Source organism: Eublepharis macularius, chromosome 6 (assembly GCF_028583425.1).
Source record: "Eublepharis macularius isolate TG4126 chromosome 6, MPM_Emac_v1.0, whole genome shotgun sequence".
NCBI lineage: Eukaryota > Metazoa > Chordata > Lepidosauria > Squamata > Eublepharidae > Eublepharis > Eublepharis macularius.
Genome location: NC_072795.1, coordinates 21,564,650 through 21,589,947, shown reverse-complemented (window position 1 = coordinate 21,589,947; position 25,298 = coordinate 21,564,650). Strand labels below are relative to the sequence as shown.

General features: G+C 43.1%; 1 protein-coding gene across 4 annotated transcripts in view; it reads left to right on the top strand.

Annotated features, from left to right (window-relative positions):
- The window catches only part of FNDC3B (fibronectin type III domain containing 3B), a 360,494-nt gene that overhangs the window by 199,007 nt on the left and 136,189 nt on the right, over nt 1-25,298 (top strand). For all 4 annotated transcript variants that reach the window (XM_054983393.1, XM_054983396.1, XM_054983395.1 and 1 more), the window contains 3 exons: nt 1,810-1,886; nt 10,777-11,020; nt 17,279-17,599. In XM_054983393.1, coding sequence (XP_054839368.1) covers nt 1,810-1,886; nt 10,777-11,020; nt 17,279-17,599 — 642 coding nt within the window. The remainder of the gene's footprint in view (nt 1-1,809; nt 1,887-10,776; nt 11,021-17,278; nt 17,600-25,298) is intronic.

The window sequence follows — 25,298 nt, the reverse complement described above, 5'->3', positions numbered from 1 at the left end:
GAGCAGGATGCAACATACCGTTGGAAATACAATGTCTTGTGTACAGAGAAGGCAGAAGACACAGAATACCTGCAGGGGGCAGCAAATCTGACAGGCTACTTCCTGCTTCTTCCCGGAAGTCCCTCCTCCCTGTTTAGTGAGGCAGTTAGTATCCTGTTTCTCTCAGCTTTCTGTCAAAGTTGTAGTTCCTGATTAGTGTTGCCAGCCTCCAGCTGGTGGCTGGAGATCTCCTGGAATTACAACTGATCTCCAGGTGACAGAGATCAGTTCCTCTGGAGAAAATGGCTACTTTGGAAGGTGTACTCTATGGTATCATACCATTCTGAGGCCCCTCCTCTTCCCCAAACCCCACCCTCTCCAGGCTCTACCCTCCAAATCTCCAGGAATTTCCCAGCCTGGACCTGGCAACCCTATTCCTGATCCTGAATAAACTCTCTTCATTCACTCCTTAATCAGCCTCAAGATCATTCCTAAGATATACCATACCCGACGCATACATGGGTTTAGTGGCTAGAGTGACATTCTAAGGTGAGGGAGACCCAGGTTCAAATCTCCACTCTCCCATGGAAGCTCGCTGGGTGGCCTTGGGCCAGTCATACACAGCCCGATCTTCCTCCAAGGATATTGTAAGGATAAAATGGAGAAGTGGAGAATGATGTAAGCTGCTTTGGGTCCACAATGAGGAGAAAGGTGAGGTATAAATGAAGTTTAAAAATAAAAATGAAACAAGATGGTGGTTTGCCAGAAAGCTTTCTGTTACATAGGGGTTCAAAAAGAAATGAGATATGTCGTTCCTTAGGAGGAGGTGCCGGTATCCATGCCTACAGACTTGGCATGGATGCCAATGAGACCGTTTTGAAGGTTCGGGCAGAGTATAGGAATGAGTACAGAACTGAAAATATTAGGGCAATCTGGGCATCTTGATTTTGCCAGTGATTGGGAAGATCCATTGATCTCTTCCGGGCTGCTCCACACAGCAAAAAGAATCTCCAAACTGCTGGCTCCAAATGGCGTGGTTTGGTAGTGCAAGGAACTGCGGTGCACAATGAATGCAGGGCCTATGAGCTAAGAGTTTAAGCTTTTAATCACTAAATTCATGCCGGAGGTGAAACTTGAACAAGCTTCAGAGAAAAGCTTAGCTTCAGAGATATGAGGAGATCAAACTAGCCAGGACTATTTGAGGAATACTCTATGGGAGGGTATAAGATGCAGCATTCTCTCTACCATCATGCCACAGTTCTGGGACTCCTTCTCAGTTTGCCTGGTATTGTTTCCTGTGTTTGACACCAGATTAAACTATTCCTCTACCCCCAGGACTTTTGTCAGTTGCATGGATGTGTGTTTAGCTGGGTTGTGATTCTTATTTCACCATTGTCTGTTTGTGTAGTATTATAACATGGTTAATATTTTTATACACTTCTTATTTTTGTGCATTTGTGGTATATTGTGGTGATTTAGGTCTATTTTATTTCTGTTTCTTGGGAAACACATTGGAGAACCAGTCTCAGACTTATTTTAGGTAGGAAACCAGCACATAACTTCCCGAAAAATGTGTGGGTAGAAATTTCTTAGTATTTCTGGTGGTGATAAGGGTTCAGTGACAGCAGCAGAAAGCCAAAGTGTGTCCAAAGGTACATAAGAATGTAATGCTGTGACTTATTGGTGGTTTCTTTCCATACAGATGAAAAGTGCAATGTCTTGATATTGGTACTGGTCCTATAGATTTCCTAGAGATTTTCAGTGCAGCACATAATTGCTCAGCATATCTGAATTAATTTTCTTCCTCCCTCTTTCTCTCTGTCCTCACAGGACCTGCAGAGGTTCCCATGATGTCACCCAATGGATCCATTCCTCCCATACACGTGCCTCCAGGTTACATATCACAGGTATGCTGTTTTAAGAACCATTTGATTACTCGCAAGTCTGTCTATATTCTATTCCACATGAGCACAGGAAAAGGGCAAAACTGAGCATGGAATTCAACATCCTATATTTTTTTCTAAAAGCACGCTTGTAGCCCTCATCGCTAATTATCTATTTTATTTCTGTTATGTTATTCTTACTGAGACTCAAGGCAGATTACACAATGCAGGTAAATACAAGATCTGAAAGCAAGAAACATCTAATGTTTTGAGCTAAATTTCAAGCAGCTAATTGTCTCTGGGGGAGGGCATTGGCCTGACCCACAGTGCATGTTGCAATCTTCAAACTCTCTGTTTCTCTTGAGAAGCAGAAAAATTATGCCAGTGGGTAAAGTTGCATGGCCGTCTATTTGCAATGATACTAATAGTGGTACCTATTTACTGTGACCTCCTTTGTTCTATCCGTTATCTATTACCGTTTCATCCCACCCTTTCTCCAAGGAGCTCAGGACAACATACATGGTATTTCTATCCTCCTATTTTATCCTCATAGCAACTCTTTAAGGTAAGTTAGGCTGAAAGAGAATAACGGTCCTGACAGCACCTCCTGGCTACATGATTGAGGGAAGATTTGAACCCATATCTCTCCTCCATCCTGGTCCAGTATCCTAGCTGCAAGACCACACTGGCTTTTTTTAACCCCTCCCCGCCGGTGTTGAACTGGTCAAGGTTTATGCCTCTGACTAATTTTACACTCTTAAGGTGGATATATTTCCACAACAGGTAGATGTCAAGGTTTTCTGTTTGTTCTTCCCTGTTGTCTCCATCTAGTTCAATAGAAGAATGGTACATTTCTACTGACCTGTCCATCTTGAGCTGAAACATCCAAAATTTTCAGTGTAATGGCCATATTGCCTATAGTTTGTCAGATCTTTAATCTGAGAGTTAACTCCCTGTTCTCTCCCCTCTTAGGAAAAACTTCCTATCAGTCATTCTGATGCAATAGGCTTCTGTCACCACTAATTGTATCTGATTCCCTGCTCTGTAGTTCGGGGGAACTGCATTGTAGTTTACTAGACATCTTCAAAAGACATAATGCAGAGTCTCAAAGGCATTGATCCCAGATGTTACACATGTGTGTGTGGCATCATCACTTGGAACATTATCAGGAAATTATTAGAAATAAAAGAAAACTATTTCTGAGGCAGATTCCATAGAAATGCCCTCCTTCTGCCAGTTTTAACCAAACAGGTTGTTAATTAAATACATACATACTCAGTACTGAAAACTCACTCAAAATACTACTGATTCACATCTGCAAAATACTGATTTCCATTTGCAAAATATGTAATCCCAGTTTTCTTTAACTTTTATTTTGCCTTGCCTTTATTTATCCATCTGTCCATTAATTAACTCTTGGTCCATTTTCATCCTGCCTTTCCTCCAGAGTGCTCAGGGAGATATACCTGGTTCCAGGGATCATTTGGTAGAAAAAGAGCTGGAGGAACTCATTAGCATAACTTATTCGCATAACTCATTAGCATATGCCACGCCCCTTGGCATCACCAGAAGTGTGTCATTGGCATAACTGATTTGCGTATGCCACACCCCCTGACATCACCTATCCTGGCTGTTTTGGACCCAATCCTGGCCATTCAGGGCTGAAATTGGGCCCGAAATGGCGAAAAGGGTCTGAATATGGCAGAAAAGGGGCCCAAAATGGTCAGGATCGGACCGCTGCTGAGTGGGAGAGTGATTCACCACCTGTCAAAGGCCCAATCCAGGCCATTTTGGCCCCAATACAGGCTGAAACGGGCACAAAAGGGGTGAGGCCACCTGACATGTGACCTCTTTGGGGAACTGCCGGAACTGCGTTCCTGTGCGTTCCCCCTCAAAATGAGCTCTGCCTGGTTCTCCCCTCCTTATCCTTCCCACAACAACCCTACAAGGTAGGTTAGGCTGAGAGGGAATGGCTGGCCCAGTGAGCTTGATAGAAAAATAGGGGTTTCAGTCTGGGCTTTTTGTCCTGACATGCTAACCACTACACAATGCTGGATATTATGTGCTTATCTATAGGTAGCCAAAACAAGTTTGGGGGAGAGGGCCTCTGGGAGAAGAGGAATGTGATATATTTGTTTCCACAAACTTTCTCCATCTGATGAGAGAGCTGTAGTTCTCGAAAGTTTCTGCGACAATAAAGGTGGTTAGTCTTAAAGGTGCTACTGGACTCTTTATTATTTTACTCCATTTGTGGAAGCCTTGCATCCAAACCAACATCTTTTCCAACTTGAAAACAGTTAAAATTTGGTGCTCCTGCATAGGTCTGGGCTGGGCAGATATATTTCTGCACTACCAGTTGCCCATCTCTGCTCTGAATTTTCCAGAAGACAACCAAAGTTTATTAAATAAGCCTTTACACAGTGTTTGAGCTTCTAAATAAAGCAGCTGGTATTGTAATTGTAGGAAAAAACCCTATATTTTGTCTCTTTTTTTTCGTTCAGTTGAAATGTACTTCCCCGCCATGTGGAAAATGAATGTTCTGCTTCACAAATGACTTCATGCTAAATAACAGCTTGAAGCACGTAGTAGTCACTGGTTTGCTTCTCCATTGTTATTTGTCAGTGCTGATGTTGTAATAGCTGTCTTTGCCTTTTATTTGGCTTTTGCTTGTGCTGTGTTGGTAATTAATAGGATTATTGAGTGATTATTCAATTTGCCTTCTGTTTTTTTTGGCGCTGGGAAGACAAGGATGTAAAGGAAACGAGGATTCCTCAGTTTGTGAAGAAAAACACATTTTGACTTTGGTCTGGGCTGCCCTTGAAAGCCTCTGTCTCAAGAGTTGAGCTGAAAACAGATACCCCTATGGAAAAATATCAGGGCCTATTAGGCGAAAATCATAAAATCCTCCTCACACACACACACACACTTTGTTAATCCAATTCTTTGGACTATAAGACAGACTATAAGTCTTAGTTTTCTGTCTATTGATTACACCTTAGGATTTAAAAAAATGTTTCCTTGCAGCTTGAGTTTTGTGGGATTGCGCAAAGAGGAAGCCATCCTGTCACTGGTTTGTGCCACACAGGGAGGACATGATTGGGGGATTGAGGGGTGAGGAGGTAGATTCCATTTCTAGTCTCTAGGGGACACCACAGGTATTTTGTGGAGTTGCCTGTGTCAGAATTCCTTGCTTTTTTCTTCCAGTTCTGCAGTCCTCTTCAAACCCTTTGTACCTCCTCAGAGATCTCCCTTCTTTCAAATGCATCCTGCAAGCCTATTTTCTGTGCACCCTGGGCCGCACTTCTCAGGACCAAACTAAAGAAGATACAGGACGATCTGCAAATGTATCTTCAAGGTGGCTTTTAAATTGCTAAATAGCTGGTGCGAAGGCACACAGTTAAGATCAGGACAATAATGGGAAAGAAAGGGGCTTTCTTTCCTCTTGTGCTGTTTTTCCAACCTTGCACATGAGCTCCTGCATCTCCCCGTTGGCTGAAACTTGTAGGACCACTTGAAGCTGGGAAAACTGGAATAGGGGGAGGGTTAGCCTTCTCTCCTCAGTCCCCATAGGAATCCTTTCTACCCATAGCTTTGACTTACCGATAAATCTACTTGGGGAAACCTACTCACAAATACTCAGCATCTTGTTGTCAAATGGAATTTCCATGTTCAGAGACAGTGGGCCTTTGAAATACCAATTGCAGACAAGGGGCAATGATGGGGGGGGGGCTTTGTGCCTTGCTTGGGAGCTTTCCAGAGGGGACTGGCTGCTGTGGGAAGCAGGGTGCTGGATTAGATGGGCCTTAACATCTAAGGTTCTAGTGCTATACAGATAACATATTAAAGAAAGTGCCAGTTGGCTCAGCAACCCATATTAAGGTCTATCAAAGCATTAAACTATACACTCAAGATCTGCAAAGTATCTCAACTAGAGATGGGCACGGAACGAAAAACCCCCCAAACCACTTGGTTCATGGTTCGTTCATTTTCACAGAACATGGAACACGAACTTAACGAACTCAACCAATTTCAGAACCGGTTCGGGGGGCCTCCCTCTCCCACTCTAGAGAAACTGAAACCAGAAATCACACGGTTTCCCTTATTTATGGAAAAAGCTAAGATTGAACAACACAGGAGCACTCTGGTTGGCAGAAAAACCTGCCTGACATGGTTTGGGAGGAAGAGATTTGTGTTACCATAGCTGCTGAAGGCCCATCTCCTCAGTTGCCTTAGAGATTCTAACCCTCCCTCCCCTTTTCCTGGCTGGATGGGCCAGAGTAGGAGCTCTCTAGTTGGTAGGGACAGCTGCCAATCAAGCCTGGAGGCCTCAGATTGGGGGCAACCTAAAGACTGCCACCGTTGCCTGGGCAATGGAGTGTTTGGCGCCAAAAGTGTCCAAACTGGCCATGGAACGGTAAGAAAAATTTGTTTGGTTTGGAAAAACGTGGTCCCATGGAACGCGTGGTTCTTTGAATACAAACTGGCTGTTCTGTCCTGAATTTTGTTCCGTGGTTCATTTCGTGCCCATCTCTAATCTCAACATTTACAGGTACAGATATTTTAAGGCTAACTCCACCTGTGTCCTTCAGTGTATGTGCTTTACATCTGAACGTATGTTGCTACTTGTAACACAGAGTCCTGATCATAGATCTTTCTTGCTCAAAATTGTATTGGATGAGGATATTCAGGATCTCAGGCAAAGTTGTCTTTATTCATTCTTGCAATGTAAGATCTTTTTAAAAACTGAGACCTGAACTTGAAGTTCTGCATACCAAGTTTGCTTTTGTGGAAGGGATAGCTTTCAGATTTTTGTGTTTATATATGCTGTTTTGTATGTGAGTGCTGGGGCATGCTACTTTGTATTGTCCTTTGTAGTCAGTTGATTACACAGTATGGATGCTCTTCAGCATTTGATTGGAGGCAAGTTTGGCATGTTGTTTTTCACTTCCCGCATGAGCTTTTTTTTAAAAAAAAAATACCAACAACCACAGTGTGCTTATATACCACCTTTCTAGACACATTAGTGCCCCACTCCGAGCGGAGAACAAAGTCAGTGTTATTATTAGCCCCATAACACAGCTGGAGAGCTGAAGCTGAGAGGAGTGGCTTACCTAAGGCCGCCTACTGAGCTCATGGCAGTCATGGGAGTCGAACAAGCAGAGTGCTGATTTGCATCTCAGCCACTTAACCAGTATGCTACACTGTATATCTATATTGGTTGCAGTGTATCATAAAAGTCACACTGTATTAAGAGTGCTTAAATTTTTACCTCTACTTAGACCTCTGCATAGGATTGTAGCATTCTGCAAGTCGTATTGTGTTTGCTTAATATTGTCCTATTTTATGGCAAGTGTGTTCTCCTTCCTCAAGGGATCCTAGCCAGTCAGGGATCACATAGCAAATGTGATAATGTCCTCATGAAGCCAAATTGACTGGCTTCATAGTATTATGACATCACCAGGGCTTTTTTTCTGGAAAAAGAAGTGGTGGATCTCTTTATTATCACATGTATGCTTGCGCCACCAGAAACACACGATGATGTCACTTCTGGGAAGTGACATCACTTCTGGAAGTGACCTTGCTTCCTGGAAGTGAGGTCATTGCACAGGGCACAGCCACCCCTTGGAGCGCTCCCTCAATTTGAGCCCGCTCGCCTCCCCAACCTTTACCTGGCTGCAATATTCCCTCTAAGTGGTGCAGTGTTGTGAGCCAGATATCTACTTTGTGAGCAGCAAATTGCAAGTTAGGTCATGCCTTTTCCAAAACCAGAATCCATTTGATTAAAAGACTTTTGAATTAGATTGTCTGAGGCATTGGTATTGGGTGCCATCAATATCTTGACAACACCCGCTTATGTATGTGGTTCTCAAAAGCTTATGCCTCAATACAGTTGGTTAGTCTTAAAGGTGCTACTGGACTCTTTACTATTTTGCAACTACAGACTAACATGGGAAAGAATGAAGAAAGCAAGGAAAGAAGGAGGAAGGGAGGAAGGAAGGAAAAGGCCAGGGAAGAGGCTGGGGAAGCAGGTGGCCCGGGAGAAGCTCCACCCAGGGAGATGGCCCACGGGTCTTTGGGTACCAGGAACAGGACCATCATTCACGTGATCTTTTTTCAGAGGTGCCAGATCTCAAATGCTGGGAGATCCTGCTGAAAAAAAGCCTTATACATCACTGAAAGTACGCAAAGCCAACTGCCAGTGATGAAGTGATCCCTGGTACAGACATTGCCTTCACTTGGAATGGGCCAACGATTGCATCCTGTTTTGAAAGAGATCCTGAAATGTTGCTGTGACTGGCTGCCCGTTGTAAAAAAAAAGCCTGGAAGGGCTGTACACACACAGCTGCATGACTGTTAACGGTTAATCTCTCACAGAATCAGAGACCTTTGAGTGACAGGCATCTGATTGAGTAGCATGAGCTGGAAAGAGGAGGGGCTGTTTTCAGTCCTCACTGAGAGGAATCCAGTGTGAAGAGTTGGGAGATGAAGTCCGAATGGAAAGCAGTTCTAACACCGGCAGGAGAACTGGGGAAAGTTGGCAAGGATGTTTGGGAAGTAGGTGCAGACTCCAAATGGGCCAAAGATCTAAGGAGAGGAGATTTTCCCTGCCCAGTCAAACAGGGAGGTAACTCTGGAGAGCGAAGATGTGCCTGGAAACTGCTTGTGGAGACCTTCAGATTCAGTTAACGACTGAAGGAAAGCACTGGTGCATGGAGAGAAGGAGATTGGGGTACTAGAAAGTGGGTACCAGCATTCCTAACTCCAAAAGAGAAAGAGAAGACTAAAAGAAAGTATACTAGAATGCTTGTGGGAAAACAAGGGAATCAAAGCCTCAAAACAGAAGCTTTAAGTATCTGTGAAGAGCATAAGTTACTTCAGAAATTTTCAACCCCTGATTTCACCTGACCTTTCCCCTCTAAATTAAATAAATTAGTTATTTATGGAATTTTAAAAATGCCTCTGGTGCCATTTCTGTTGTGTAAGGATGAAGGAACTTCATAGTTACCAACAAGTGGTGCTTTCTGCAGCTCTCAGAGTTATCATGAAATGCACTTCATCCTTTTCAGCTCAGATCTATGAACACAATCCAAAACTTATTCTCTTGAGGGAAATAATGGCGGCATACAGAGATGTAAGCTTATAGACTAGAAATATTGAGCTGCAAATACCTGTGAAGTTAAATATAACTTTGTCTAACTCTGAAACAAGTGTAGGAAACCATTGCTTTACAAAGTATTAAATAAGGCTGTTCAGGTGTGGGAAAGAAGGGAATTGTTATCCCCAAGGTAACAATGAAAGTAAAGTTTACCTTATAAACATGGCTATAAACTCTTAATCTGTCAATAGAGATTTTCTCTCTCCCTAAACCTATACAATTCCAATGAATATAACCGTTTATTTGTCAAAATCCAGCCAAAGTTAAATCCTTTGAAGACCCACTGGGAAAGGTAACAAGAGGACTGTGCCAATGATGGGAAACATGCACAAAACCTATAGAGAGCGCATGAGAATAACATATCCATGTTGAATTAGATTCTGTCTCCTAACCTGGATGGTTCAGACTATCTTGTTCTTGTCAGATCCCAGAAGCTAAGCAGGGTTGACCCTGGTAAGTGCTTGGGTGGGAGACCACCAAGAAAGTTCAAGGTTGCTACACAGAAGCAGGGAAAAAGCAAACCACCTCTGTTAGTCTTTTACCTTGAAAATCTTAGCAAGGGTTGCCATAAATTACAGACATGTGCATTAGATTCTGTAGGTTTCAGTCACCAAAACGAATCAAGGATTATTAATTGCACCTTCAGCTGATGAACAGCCCCAGCTCAGTGAGAGGGCACATGGTTTGCATGTCAGCAACCTGAGTCTCATGCTGGTACCGCCAATAAAAATGGTCTGCAAATGGCAGTTGTTGTGAAAGGCCTGCCTGAGGTCCTGGACAACAATAATATTGGGTTGATGAGCCACGGTAGTTCAGTGGAAAGTCCTTCCTGCCTTAGTAGCTTCCCACTGTAGCGCATCTCGTATGTTAGGGTTATTTCTGGCATCACAGCCCTATTTGGAGTGGGAGGGGGTAATCCTTGGTCAGATTCTGCATTCCTTCTCTTTTTAAAAAAATTTAAAAATCAGACATTGCCTACCTCAAATATGTCTTTCTACATAATTAGGGCGGTTTTATATATGTACATATGTATCTGTTATTGTCATGCCTAATCCCTGTCTTAATTTTTCACTTTCCAGTTTAGTTCTACAATATTGATTTGTAAGTGATGGTTCATAAATGTTTGAATTTGTTTTCTCAAAAGTCTCAGATATATGTTGCTCCATTCAACCATTTTTGGTAATGGTCTTTGTTCTGTGAGGCAAGGTTTGTCCCTTAGAAGAGACCACTAGTTATGCCTATTAGTTTTCTTTGATCTGAACACAAAATCTCATTGCTTAAACCAATTACGGAATGTCTTGCTATATAATTAGTGTAGCTGCCTAAATGTCTGCTGTACAATATATTACCATATTATAAAATCTGCCAGCTAATGAAGGCATGATAATTTTATCGGATGAAATGTTAAAATTGCATATTTAATTTTTGTATTATAATCATTAATGTGTGAGTATAAATCTATAGTTTTAGAATTTTTGAGTATATGAATGCTGTTACATTTTTGCTGGTCATGGACCATTGTAATAAATATTGATTTAAGTACCACAGAAATTGCTGGCATTGGAGACAGACAGACAGACAGACAGACAGACAGACAGACAGACAGACAGACAGACAGACAGACCTAGACATTATTCATCTGAACCATGAAAAGCTGACTGGGAAAAAACATGAAATGAGGGAATAACCTGCGCATTACACAATTATTTCAGGGGCAAATAACATCAATTATATTAATCTGGCTGCTTTCCTTCACAGGTAATAGAAGACAACACAGGCGTTCGCAGGGTGGTGGTCACCCCACAGTCTCCTGAGTGTTATCCTCCCAGCTATCCTTCCGCCATTTCTCCAACCCACCACTTACCACCATACCTTACACATCATCCACATTTCATTCATAACTCTCACACAGCTTTCTACCCACCTGTTACTGGGCCTGGAGACCTGCCTCCCCAATTTTTTCCTCAGCATCATCTTCCCCCTACAATTTATGGAGAGCAAGGTGAGACAACCATTAGCAAGGGAGTTCTAATCTGTTCTCTGCCGTACTTGAGAACCAGTGAGGCACTGTGATGGGCTAGGACCAGGGGAGCCGAGGTTCCTACTCTTCATACTGTTCTGAACCTCACTGGATGTTCTTGGGGTAGTCACTGCTGCTCAGCTTAATCAACCTCACAGTGTGGGTGTGAGGAGACAATTGGGAGAGAGGAGAAAGAATCATGGAGGAAGGGAGCAGTAACAAATACTTGGATGTGATTCCCCAGTATGACAATTTTTGCTATTGTATTGTTGATTTCTCTAAACTTGCCCATATTTGGTGGCATTTGTGAGTTAATATAATAATAAAAAAGTGAAATCCGTACGTTAGATTTCTGCTTGGCTATTAACTCATTGGACAGTGCTGGGCAAGCCATCTCTTTAACATTGTCAGAATTTTGGAGCGTATATGGGTTCACTTTTCACTACAGGCAATGTACAATAGGAAAATCTGAGAAGAGAGGGTTGGGGGGATCTCATGAAAGGAAGGAAAGGAACGTATGTATAATATCCCAGACTCCTCTAGGTACTTAAACCCTGAGGCCACATCCTTTGTCATATGGGGCCTACTTATTGGCAGGGTTACTAGAAGAATTATTGTGTTAATTTATGTGAAGGGCTCTTAGCCAGAATCCTAGCCACTAGGAGAGAATGGGTCTAAATTAGCGGGAGGCAGATTTATGTCCTGCATTTGGAAGAAATACGTAATCATAAGAGCACGTCAGAGAGATGGGACTCTCTTTCTTTGGAGATCTCCAGTGGAATGCTGGGTGAGCATTTCTCAGGGATGCTTCAAGACAAAGGCGCATCTTACCTTGTGGTGGAACTTGTTCTAATTCAACACTGTGTTTGGCTTTTCTGTTTGTCTGGTGTTTGAGTTTGGCCTGCTGAGCTAAGGAAGCAGAGACTAGTTAGTGAAGGGGATCTGTTCTGACAAGACTTATCCCTGCAGACAGCGGCCCACATCAGAAGCAAAGAGGAGAGACCCTGCCTTTTCACCAGCAAATGGAGAAGCTGCCCCTTTCTGCCCCTTGTCATGTCAGTTATGTGAAGATTGCTCAAAAAAATGTCAAAAGAGGGGGGTTTGGGGTTGTTTTTTGCTTAACCTTGGAAAGAATGTGCAGCGGGTCATTGCAAAAGCGCTATCTGGTCCCTGAGGGCAATGTGGGAAATCCTTAATCATTTCCAGAGGTGTAAATAAATTGAAGTTTGAAGAAGAAGCAAAACAGCTTTATTTCTCTCCAGGTCATTTTGCGTGTTCTTCTGACTTTTGAGTGAAATCTTTGTTTGGTGTGTGTGTGTATATATATATATTTAAAAGCAAGAGGACTCTGAAAATGCTACACCCAAATGAAAACAGGACAAAAAAATCTCGCTGCCTTTCTTCACTTAAAATTGTTTTCAAATGTATTGCCAATTAGGATGAAATGCTCGCTAATCTGTCCCCAGCTAAAGTGACACCCCGGGCAAGACAAATAGGACTCTTGTTAGCAGCAGATGAATAGCTGGGGCGATGCTGCACCTCTGGCTTCTTCACCGCATGGTCTGCAATTCAAAACCAATTTATTTCTCAGTGCCGTGGCTAGAACAAAATATCATAGTGAACGCAATGAAGAAATATAATTGAAAACTTTAAAGTTACAGAGGCCTGCAATACTAGATACACCAGAAGAACCCCTAATCCACCAGCTGCATCAAGTATAGGGCAAGTCAGAAAACTACAAAGAACTGGTGAAACTCCTGCATGCTTCAGTTCTGGGATGCCTCAGTGGTCCATATGGTTGGCAGAGCCCAAACATCATTTCCTGGGCCTGATACAAACTTACCAAATTCCCAACTCCATCCTGTGCAGTTCTATTCTATACAAATAATTGCAGGAGCCATGAAAGGAAAAAAATATTTGATTTATGAGATTATCTAAATGGACCATATCATGGATTTGGAGCTCTGGTTGTACATCTCTATATCCAGGTAAAATGCCCCCATTCTCTCCACCCGGCATTTTCTTTCTTGTTGGATTATGAGTAGACATGGGCACAAACAGAAAAAAAAAACATGAACATGGTGTTCGTTGTTTGTTGCCATCCACAACAACGAACATTGACGAACATGACCTGTTCATGAACATGTTCATTGTTCGTGGGGGCCAGCAGGCTCTCCTCCATCCATCAAGATCCCTACCACACCACTCCCAGAAACCAGACCTGAGCAGGCAGCAGGAAATGTATCAATAATAAATAATAGCTTGGCCCCAGAGCCTGGCAGCAGCCCTGGAACCTGAAGGGGTAGATCCCTACTGCACCACTCCCAGAAACCTTACCTGAGCAGGCAGCAGGAAAGGTACCAGTAATAAATAATAGCTTGGCCCAGAGCCTGGCAGCAGCCCTGGAACTTGAAAAGGTAGATTCCTATCCCACCACACACAAAGAAAATTCAAGCTCCAATGCACTCTTCCTGTCTCTCTCTCAAAATGCCAACAGCAACTGTCTCTCCCTCACTGTCTGCAAAACCAGAGCTAGGAGCCCCCCTCCCCCCTGCTCTTTGCTTCCTTGTAACAAATTTGGAGCTCCATACTTGAAAGGAAGACCTGCCTATCTAGCTAAATTGGTCTTAGATTGGAGTTTCCAGGGCAACAGCTGGAGTTCAGACAGAGTTCAGGCAGTCCCTGCCTCCAGTTGCCAAGGGAATTGATTGCAGGTGCCAGATTGTCTGACTTGACGAACAGCAATGAATGAGGCTTGCGACTACCACCTGTTCGTTTAGAATAGGCCCTCACGAACAGCTTGTTCGCGAACAGCTGATTGGGCTGTTCGTGGCTTTTTAAAGTTCATATTGCTGTTCGTGCCCATCTCTAATTATGAGCACCAATCCAGTGGTGCTGATATTGCACACAGTTATTCCTTTACTAGGCAACACCCAACATTGTTTGCACCTACATTTCCCCAGTTTTTCAAGTGATTTGCGAAGGTGTAATTCTCTACTAAGCCTTGTAGCCATAAGGTATAATCTACCACCTCCCCATATGACTTCAGGTACCACACAACAAATTTTAGATGGCCAAGCCCTTTGTTCAGTCCAAAATGCAATAAAGTACGGCCCATTGATTTCAGTGGGACATACTGGGACATACATTGAAAATGACAAGGCAGGACACGTGGTTTTGCTAACTGTGAAATAACAGCTTATATCCCACAGTAGGTCTCCAGTTATGAAAGGGATTTTTGTTGGTGGAACAGGACTTCCTTGCCCCCCCCTTCCCCACTAAACCTCCAAATACTGCTCCTGGGGAATAGGGTGTCTGCAGGAACTCCTTGTGAGTCAGAGGTTTACATTAGGAGAGAGGATTTGGCAAAAATCGCCCCCCTCTTCCATTAGTAGAAATTTTCAGCAACATCCAACCCTATGGGTCTCTGTTTCCATCCCCACTGGTTTTAATTCCCATTGAATACTTGGATATGCCATTCTAACTCAGAAGTCAATTTAGATTACATTTAATGTTCTTACTAACTAGATGGGCTTGGGAGGACTTGTATTCTTTGCTGCATGCCAAACTCTGCAACACCAAAAGTCATTCTGCAGCTGTGGTTGGGATTTGGGATGCACTGTTAAGAGTGCACAGTTGTGTTTCCGTGTATGTTGGAAGGCTCAATCAGTCCTCACTGAAGAAAAAGTTGAGATTAGAATAAATGAAGGACAGGTAAAAATTAAAGGCCTGGTTGTACAGTTGATGCCCCCCCCCCACCGCTCTCAATCACCTAGGAGTGCTGAGAAGTTCTAATAAAGTACAAGTTCAGAAAAGAAAAATGACCCAACATCTGTTGTGGTCACCTGCAGTACTCAGTTGCCTTTGCTTGGCAGGCCATTTCCAGATTAAAGGAAGTCAACTCATTTGTTATTTTTTTTTAAAAGGTCATGATTATCAGGGTTGATTTGAGCTGCAAGATGTTAATTGTAGCCCTGTGAACGTCTAGTTCCTTTGATGATACCTTGTTTGAAAACCTGAAACAAAAAGTGTTCCATGTTATGATGGATGTTAACCAGCCCTGTAAACCACTTCCATTCTTTTATTTATGTATTACTTATTTTAAGGGCCTGGTTTTAAAGAAAGGGTGTTTGATGAATGCATGTTAAGATGCAAGTGTATACACCTACCCTCTCAGACAGCAGCAGTTATCTCAGCACAAAAGACCTTCCCTTTCCGTGCCCCTGGCATCTGACCCTATCTAGGCGAAGCCTGGGGCCCACGTATTTTGAAGGGCTGTCTCTTTCTGAATGAACCTGTGTGCTGAATCAGCTCAACAGACCCATTGCTTCTTTCTGACTCCTGCCATAGAGAAGTGTGGATAGTGCTGGCCCATTCTGTTTTTTTTGGGGGGGGGGTTGTAACAGCTCTGATGCATTGGAATAGGTTGCTTCCTCTCTTCCTGCCTTCCTTTAAGTTGGTGTAGTGGTTAAGAGCAGCAGGACTCTAATCTGCAGAACAGAGTTTGATTCCCCACTCCTCCACTCAAAGCCAGCTAGGTGACTTTGGGTCAGTCACAGCTCCTTCATAGCTCTTTCAGTCCCACCCATCTCACAGGGTGATTGTTTGGGGGATAATAATAACACAGTTTGTAAGTCACTCTGAGTGTGGCATTAAATCGTCTTGAAAGGCGGTATATCAAATGTAGTTATTGCTGTAGTTGTTGTTTGAACCTGTTCTATATAGAAGAACCTTTGGGTTAGTCTTCTGTGTTGGTTGTAGTGTTTGGTTTAGTTAGAGACGTGTGATTTTTAAGCTGTTACTCAAATTTATTTACTTTATTTATACCCCACCCAAACTGTCTTACATCTCTTACATTTTATCCTCACAACAACCCTGTGAGGGAAGCTCAACTGAGGTCACTGCCCCCCCCAGTGATCTGTGGTACACCTATTATTAACATCATATATCACTTGCGTGACCTACCCCATAACATCTTGAGTGATGGGGTGTATTGTGAACATGGATAGCCATCTTGGGTAACCTGGTTTTAACATGTGACTGTTATTACTTCTATGTACTGTATTTTAAACTGTTTTATTGTTACTATATTGTTGTAACTAACCCTGAGCCTGCTTGCAGGGAGGGCAGGTAAAAATCACTGGGTTACTGCAACTCGCTCTATGCTGGGCGGCACTTGTATCTGCTCCAGAAGTTACACCTGGACCAGAATGTGGCGGTGCGGGTCCTGACCAGAACTTCTTTCTGGTCCCATATTACATCTGTTCTGCACCAGCTGCACTGGCTCCCAGTGGAGTTCTGGGTCAGGTTCAAGGTTTTAGTTCTGACTTTCAAGGCCCTTAGAGGACAGGGACTGACATCCCTACAGGACCGCCTCTTGCCCTTTATTCCCCAGAGGCTGCTTCAATCACTACTGGTGATCCCTGGTCCCAAGGAGGTTGGCCTTGCCTCAACCAGGGCCTGGGCTTTTTCAGTCCTGGCACCTACCTGGTGAACTCTGTCTGTGGATGCCCGATCTTAACAAGATCTGTTATCATTTTGCCGGACCTGTAAGATGGAGATGTAGCCAGGCTTATGGAGGTTGAAGCAGATAAACCACCCAACCGGACCCTCTGAGTGGGGGGTAGGGGAATATGCGTCAAACCCTACACTCATTACATTTTAGCCACTCTGCCCTGTGGGCTCGAGGTGTTGAGATGTAGGGTGCAATATGAGCTACCTTTTATGTTTAATGCTGTGTCATATGATTACTACCAATGTTTTTAATTGTTTTATATATTGATGTTGTAATCTGCTCTGGGCCCACTTGCGGGGAGAGCAGACCACAAATTAAATTATTACATTATTAATTAATTAATTAAAATTAAGTTTCCATGGAAGAGTGCTGTTCGAACTTGGGTCTCCCAGATCCTAGTCTGACACTGTCCTTGCTGTCTGCTATATAGCTTATACTATAGAGATATATATGTTCATTTTATTGATGGTTTTTCAATAGATAGTGTGAATTGCTTCGATTTATTTATTTAGAAGATTTGTATGCTGCATCTCTATACATGGTGCAGAGAAAAGCAGTCCAGAATTTTAAAACTTTACCAATGAAGTTGTTGCTGACATAAGCAATGGCAGAAGAATACGCACCTGTTATTGCATGTAGTATGAACACTACTATGGTAAATAAGTATGGAAGAAAGTTTCTTTGGAATCTGAGTTCCATCTCTTTGATTTCCTCTTCTGTTTTAGAAATTATACCACTATATGGAATGTCTAGTTACATAACCAGGGAAGATCAGTACAACAAACCCCATCCCAAGAAGATGAAAGACCGACAGATAGATCGGCAGAACCGTTTGAATAGCCCTCCTTCATCCATCTATAAAAACCATCCGGGAAACTGTACAACTGTCTACAATGGTACCATCAAGACTCATAATGGTGCCGCAAATGGGGGAGGAGGAGGAGGAGGTGGCGGCGGAGGAGTTGGTGGTGGAGGAGCCCTGGTTGTGAAGAAGGCGGAGCGCAGAGCAAGAAGCAGCCCCAAATCGAGTGAGCCCGAGTTGCACGGTAAATCCAGCTGGTGCTTTCTAATTCACCTTTGTGATCTTTCGATATGTTTATTTTATCTATAGGCTTATTTTTTTTTATAACTCTGAAACAAATACCAAATGCATTCGGAAGCCATAGAACCCCAAGAGAGCCTGTTGTTGAGTTACACTTTGGAATGCTTGTTTGCAGAGAAAAAGAGAAAAAAATAACTTGGGTGATTTCTTGGGGCCATTTCAAACATGACTTTCGGAGGCCATCTTGGATTTGGCCCAGAATGTAGACTCATCAAAGAGCAACAGCCAATCACAGCTGCCTGATATGTGTCTCTGTATGTTACACAGGTTTTGCTAATGTTTTCTTGCTTTTGCATTTCAAGTGTTGAGGTAAAAATTTCTGAGATGTACTTTTAAAAAGGGTAAAGTAGCACTGGAATATCACCTGATGCTAGTATTTTTTTTAACTTTCAGCTTATGTGGCATATTTCTTTATTTGCATAGCTTAGACTCTCTGCATTTTTACTTGTAAGTTGACGCCCTCAGACATTTTTACTTGTAAGTTGATGCCCCAAGTAAGTGTGCAAGGTTTAGCTTTTCAATACCGTCCCAATTTCTTGTGTGGAAAAGCTATGTAAATAAAGATGTAGCTCTGAAGTTGTGTGATTTTTAAAAAAAACCCTTCATTTTATGAGGGTTTTTCTCTGTGTGTGTGTGTGTGTGCTAACTTCTTATAGTAGAACCTGGACTACCTTGCATAGAACTCCAGGTTTCTGTTTCGTTACTTTTGTGGAATTCACTGCCGCAGGGTATAGTGATAACCAGAAGCAGAGACGGCTATAAAAGAGGACTAGATAAATTTATGGACCATAGGTCCATCTATGGTTATTCGCCATGGTGACTAAAAGGGAGCCTCCATGATCAGACCTCTGAATACGAGTGCCAGGAGGCACTCGGCCTCTGGGCCCTGTTGCTGGCCCTCCAGAATAACTGGTTGGGCTGCTCTGTGAGACAGAACCCTGGACTAGATGGACCACCAGTCTGATCCAGCAGAGTTCTTCTTACATTCCTACCTTTCTTTTCACTGGCAGCTTTCTGCCTGCTGTTTTGGTCCCCTCCACCTTACTGCATTCAGAAGTGGTTTGGCATCTAGATTTTGTGTCCCGTTCTACAGAAGCTGCATTGGATACAGCAGTCAGGGTAGCCCTGTACTCACCAAGGGCCCTTTCCAGATCTGTTTGGTGCTGTAGGCTATTGTGACATAAGTTGACTATCAGAATGAGTACAAATTGGGCCTATGAGGCATCTTGCCTCCTCCCCCCACCCCCACTCTTTTTTTTTCTTTGTTCACTTTGTGACAGAAAATAGCCTTGCCTAAGTGGATATGACAGGCAACCCCCCTCCCCTGCACATATCCTGTTTTTAAGAAAAGATATTTTTACTGACTTTTTGGTAACACAGTCTTCTTTTTAAAAAAAAAATTACATTGAGAGCTGTCTTGAACATCTTGGAAAGGCAGGGTAGAAATATTTTAAATAAACTAGCAGCCTTTCTTGCAAAATGGACACTGGAGAATACAAAATTTAATTTAATTTAATTTATTGAATTTATACTCCGCCTTCCCCACATCAGCAGGCTCAGGGCAGATCACAACTCAGCTTAAAACACATTTAACTATCATTAAAATTATAAAATACTACATCTTGTCATTAAAATTACATCTCTCTCTCTCTCTCTATACACACACACACACACAGAGCAAAGAAAAACAAGGCAACACATAATTTGATTAGAAGTTCAAATAATTGTGGGTTCTGCATCCATTTTGGGGTTAGACTTATCAGGCCATCCATAAACTGTGTAGGAGGAAGCCTACTAAGTCAGCCCAAAATGAAGGTCAGTTTGGAAAACAAGTGTAAAATATGAGAACCCATATCTCCCATCGCTTCCCAGTAGGGTTGGCACACTGGTCAATCAAGAGGTCGATTGACAGTCTAATATTTGTCTATAGTAAAATATTATCAGATATGCCAGGAAGCCAAGAATGTTGCTGTGTAGGTAGCAGCTCACCTTTTAAAAATTTCTTCATACTGTCATCTGTTAGCAAGGTTAAGATTGAGGGCTGTTTGAGCAACAGAGCAAAACTGGCCACAGCAGGAACGTCCCCAAATAGGAACACAAGTAAACGTCAGTAGCGAAGATCACTTCTCGTAATGTTGTTCTAAACATTAACTTGTTGTGCAATAATTTGTTTCTTTAACTACCGTAAATTATCCAACCTATTGTAGACTTAAGCTTGTTCGTTTTGTTAATACTTGTAAAATAACAGCCAAGTACTTTTAAATGCTTGACTGGTCAGTTTGCCCAATCTTGATTTTAGTCCGATAACCAACTCAGCTTCCCTGGCCTCTTTCCACTTTATCATCAGACTATTCATGAAAGCCTTTTGAAACTGCCCGGCAGCTTCCTTTTGTCCAGTCACAATAAAGAAGCTGCCCAGGCTATATGGTTAAAGCCACATTTAGGAAGGGGATTTCTGTCCTTGGCCTAGTACCCCTTCCACTGCTAGTGCCATGCTAGTTTGGGCCAGCCCAGTGGCAGATGGGGGGCATCTGGCCGTCCTGAACCTCATGTGGCATGTAGGCTGCCTCTCCCTCCCTCTTTGGGGGGGCAGGCCCTTTGCCAGGTTCTTTTCCCCTCCAGTCCATTCCTACCTTGCAGGGAGAGAGAGTGGACATGAGCTCATTGGCCATGCCTTCCCTGCAATTGCCAAGTTATTTGCACAGTGTGAACTCATGGAGGAAGTGCCTGAGTGCATGTCCCCCTCCCCGTGATCAGCTGTGTTTGTAAAACGCCAGTGCTGATAGTGGGGAGGGGCTATAAGGAACGTCCTCCTCGTGTTCGTGCCGTGCAGACAATGCGGCAGTAAGTGAGGGCAGGGCCAGTTCACTGGTGCCTGCTCTTTTTGGCTGCTTGAGAAGTCAGTGCACATACGGGTCATCTGCACTGGACTCATCACTCCAGGCAAACCTTTGATGGAGTTCTAAGATCTCAACAGAAATTTCTCAGCAACGCACTCAGCTACAATCCTCAGGATTCTTTGTGGGATATCCCAATGATTAAGGTTGAACTGCACATTAAGTGGACTGGATCTGTCAACGTTAAAAACATTATTAATCATTGGTATCCCATATAATGTTTCAGGTGGGTAGCCATGTTGGTTTTTAGTAGAAGAGCAAGATTGGGGAGAGCTTTGACTCTCGAAAGCTTGTATCTGGAAATCTTGTTGGTCTCTAAGGTGCCACGGGACTCAAATCTTGCCCATGTAATGTGTAGTTCTTCTCTTAGAGGTATGAAAGCAAATGCATCTGCAGTGCAGATGCACCCTTGGTCAGCTCCCTCCGCCCCAATCACTAACCCTGTTATTTACCTGCAAGAGCAAATCCCCTTAAGGAGATATGGAGGCACTGAGCAAACTCAACAATGCACATTAAAAGTGCTGGCTATGGCAGTACTGAAACAATACCGAAAGTTATTTGCTGTTGCTCATTTGCAAGCTTTCGGAGTACTCTGGCCAGGCAGTGCATAAAGTGTGAAGCCACATTTTGGATTCTGCGGCCGAGGTAGATGCTGCAAGAGTATGCGTGTATGTGATGCTGCTATCGCAAAAGATCTTCCTTTCCAGCTCCATAAACAGCACACCTGTAGAGTCCCCACAGTACTTTTCTTTGTTCCCAGGAGCAATGACTAATGTCAGTAGGGTCTGGCATGTCAGAGCTGCAGACAAAGGCTTGTTTTCTTCTCTGCCCCCCCTTCCCCCTTGGAATGTTCATTGACTCAGGCATATAATTTCTAATGCTGAAGTTTCAAGTAGAAAAATCAAAGCAGTTTTCTTTATTCCCCCCCCCTCCCAGCCTGCTAGAGAAAGTGTAACTGCACCATATAAAGGAAAACTGTAGCTTGGTATTTTTTAAGTTTAATTAGGCATTTTTAACCTGCCTTTGTCCTCAAAGGTGCAGGTTAATGATGTCATTTTACTAATCGTGACCAACTCTGCGTTTCCAAGCTCTGATGAGATTGGGCTGATCAAAGCTAGAAGGCTGATAAAACTAATGATACCACACTAAAACTGGTTCATCCCATTGGCATCCATGCGCAATGGGATGCCTAGCCATTGAAACAGCTCCTAACTTGGAAAAACTTTTCTGAATAGTTCTGTCTTACAATAGCATCCAAATACCGATGGCATGGAGGAAGGACTGCAAAAAAAGCTCCAATCCAGGCAGAGGAAGCCTGAGTCTGCCTACAAGTTGCAGCTTGACTGGAGTAATAGAGCTGCAGCAGAGGAGTAAAGTGGGGGAAGCAGTCCTGCAGATAGCTTAATTTCTCTTTACCGCATGCGCTGACATGCAGCCTCACACTTACTTCCTTTTCTTCCAAGAAGCAGCATACTTGGTTCTTTCCTCCTCTGTTGCATCCTCATAACAGCCTGTTTCAACCAGGGCTTTTTTTCAGCGGGAACACAGTGGAACGGAGTTCTGGCACCTCTTAAAAATGGTCATATGGCTGGTGGCCCCACCCCCTGATCTCCAGGCAGAAGGGAGTTTAGATTGCCCTCTGCGCTGCTGAGCGGTGTGGAGGGCAATCTAAACTCCCCTCTGTCTGGAGATCAGGGGGCGGGGCCACCACCCATGTGACCATTTTCACCAAGGGCAATTTAAACTTTAAAAAACTCCCCCCTTGTTCCAGCTGACCCAAAGTGACATCATTGTTCGGTCTTGAGTTCCACCACTGAGTTCCACCACCTCTTTTCCCAGAAAAAAAGCCCTGGTTTCAACCAACCCCATAGTAACAATGAATGGGTGCACGCTCCATTACATCAAATCTCAAGGCTTCTTTGTACATTATGGAGTACACAGATTGTGTTTTGTGTCTGCACCAGTCCTGTTTACATGTAACAGTGAATGCACATGCAACCTGCGCTGTGTGTACATGCAGCTGTTTGTAAGAAAGAGCCAATGTATGTTCGTTCGACCTGTGAAACCAGATATGAGGTTTCAATCATGTTCAGATGTACATGTGTTGAATAGAATGTAAGAATTATTCAACATGTGTAAAGAAAAACGGTGTGTACACTGTACAGTACATGGAAGCCCTGTTCTCAAGTAATTGAATACACGTATAATCCATAGAAAGTATATCCTTGAATTTTCTTTCACCGAGTAATATTCATGTTACATTCAACATAAGTACAACTAGACAGGTGATTCAAACCTCAGACTTATCCAGGTACCTCTCCGCAGTTTTATTTGTAAAGTGTATTTGTGTTGGGTGTTTCTTGCAAAAAAAAAAATGTACCTGCATGCATACTAGGTGTTTATGCATTCACTGTGAAGTGTGTAGGGCTGGATTGTATATGTGTTCATTGTAAGTGTGAACAGGGCTACCATGTGTCAGATATAACACAGTCATAGGTGACTTGAGGGCTCTCCTTGATTCCCAACTGGGCCAAGATCACAGCATATGTGGAGGAGGAGCTTCAGTCTGAAACATTTGGGTGGCGGAATGACTGTTATTCGGCCTGTTGGGGAAACCTGTGTATTCTCAGATTGGAAACAGGCCGGGAAAACGCTGTGAGGAGAAAGATCCATGTGGTCATGATCTGGTTGTGTACTGGGAACCTCAGACCCAACCAGAATAGTCCATAATGAGTGAAAAGAACCTCACTCTCCTGTCAGCAGAACTCAAACTCATCATTTATTCTGCAGAATGGAGCAATGTATAATTCCACCAGGGTGAATCAGCATTCCAGTAGAGCAACTGGAGAGCTTGTGAGGGTCACTAACGTACTTGGGGTGTTGTAAATCACACATGCGGTGAAACTGGGCTAGCTCTTTCTTTCAGGGGCTTTACTTTTAGGGTGGGAGGAGAACACCACCTCCATCTGCGGGCCCTGAGCCCGCTGATGTGGGGAGGGCGGAATATAAATAAATAAATAAATAAATAAATAAATAAATAGTTGCCTGGCAATTGCTATCCAACTCTTTAAGTTGAATTGGAAGCGGCATCTAGCTGGGTTTAACTGTTACCTAGGGACTCCCAAGTTCTTCCTGCCAGATCCAGATTGTTGGCTGGGCCTACAGTTTGGAGCTTTGGCTTTGGTGAAAGGCAGTGGAGGAGAGGGCACGGACAAGACTGCTTGGATTCTGACTGGGGACTCAACTCTTATCACAATTTCAGCATAAGTTCATGGGATGGTCACACAACATAATTCTTCAGGCAATCTCTGAGTGACAATTTAAGTGTCTGTAAAGTGCATACTATTCTGAAAAATGTCATTTTTTTTATTATTCCAATATCGCTTTGCTCCAAAATACAGACATTTGGAACACAATGTTAAAAAAATGTTTTGGGGATGCATTTAAAAATTAGTATTTTAAATGACCCTGGGCAGGTCATGTTAGTAGGCCTCATGGAGGAAGGTTTCTGATTTGGCCTGTTTTCTGTAGTTCTTCTTAACCTAAAAGAGATGGACCCATTTTATTCGGTCTGGCTTTGTTTAGGGTATGGAGCTGATTTTATAAGACAGTTTTAAATCCTCTGGGAAGTTCCTTAGGCCACACAGCTGTAGAGCATAAGTACAATTGAAAAATGCCAAGAAAATGAATGAAGTCAGGTCCCTGGGACATTCACTGGGTCAGCAAAGGCACACTTTTAGTTGAAATTGCACAGAGGACAGAAAAATATACTGAAAACTTCAAAGTGATGGAGTGTGGGGTGTGAACTCTGTTCTTTGCATTTGAATGCTGCCTTTTTCACATGTGTATGTTGATGTTTTTTTAACGTGTCCATACCGTTGAAACTGGGTTGCAAAAAGTTGATTCCTCCCCCCTCCCCCCCAAAAAACCTTGAAAAAGTCTTCAACTTCACAGCTCAAGTCCACTACAAACTCAGAAGGGAGAAATGAGGAATTTTCCACTGAGGGGTCAAAATCCGTATTTCCCAGCTCACGGAAGGCCTTTTCTGTGAGAACTGCAGCCAAGTGCACCAGAACAAGAATGTTTTAAAAGCCTCTGGCGGGCTTGAATGTCTTCCCATTGAATTGACTTTGTACGTTGTGCCACTGCACCTGACAAACCTCTCAGCAGGATGCTGGAGGAGGAATTCTTAAGATAAGCCCCATTAGAGCAAAAACTCATTTGTACAAATGGAAGGGAGGGAGGGAGAAAGGGTTTTAGCCAAAACATGATGACCCTCTGAAGGTCACAAACATGAGTGTACTGTTTAATGGAGAGGGGGTTATGCTAACGACACTGGTTTTGAGTAATGGGGGTTTTCAGTAGTGTGAGGTACAGAAAAGTTGATTTGAGTTGGTTCGCTGGCACCCTTTTGATGGAAGCTATTTATTTGGGCATCGAAATGAATTGGGGCATTGCTCTTCCTCAGCAAGATGCTTTTTTTAGTGCAGGTTGCTGTTTAATCCAAGTCCACCACAAACTCCCTTTGTGCCATTCTGGGTGTCTTCAGCTTTACTAGTTGAAGGGCTTTTTTCATCTATTTGAAGCTTTTATATCCTGCACTTTCAATCAGTTGAACTTCTGAGTAGCTGTGTAACCCTTGCACAAGCTAGGGGATGGGGCTCTTTGGTTTTCTTGATTTTCTTGAAGTTTTTATCTGACTTTTTCTAAAAAGCTCAAGGTTAGGGTTGCCATCTTTTGAAATCA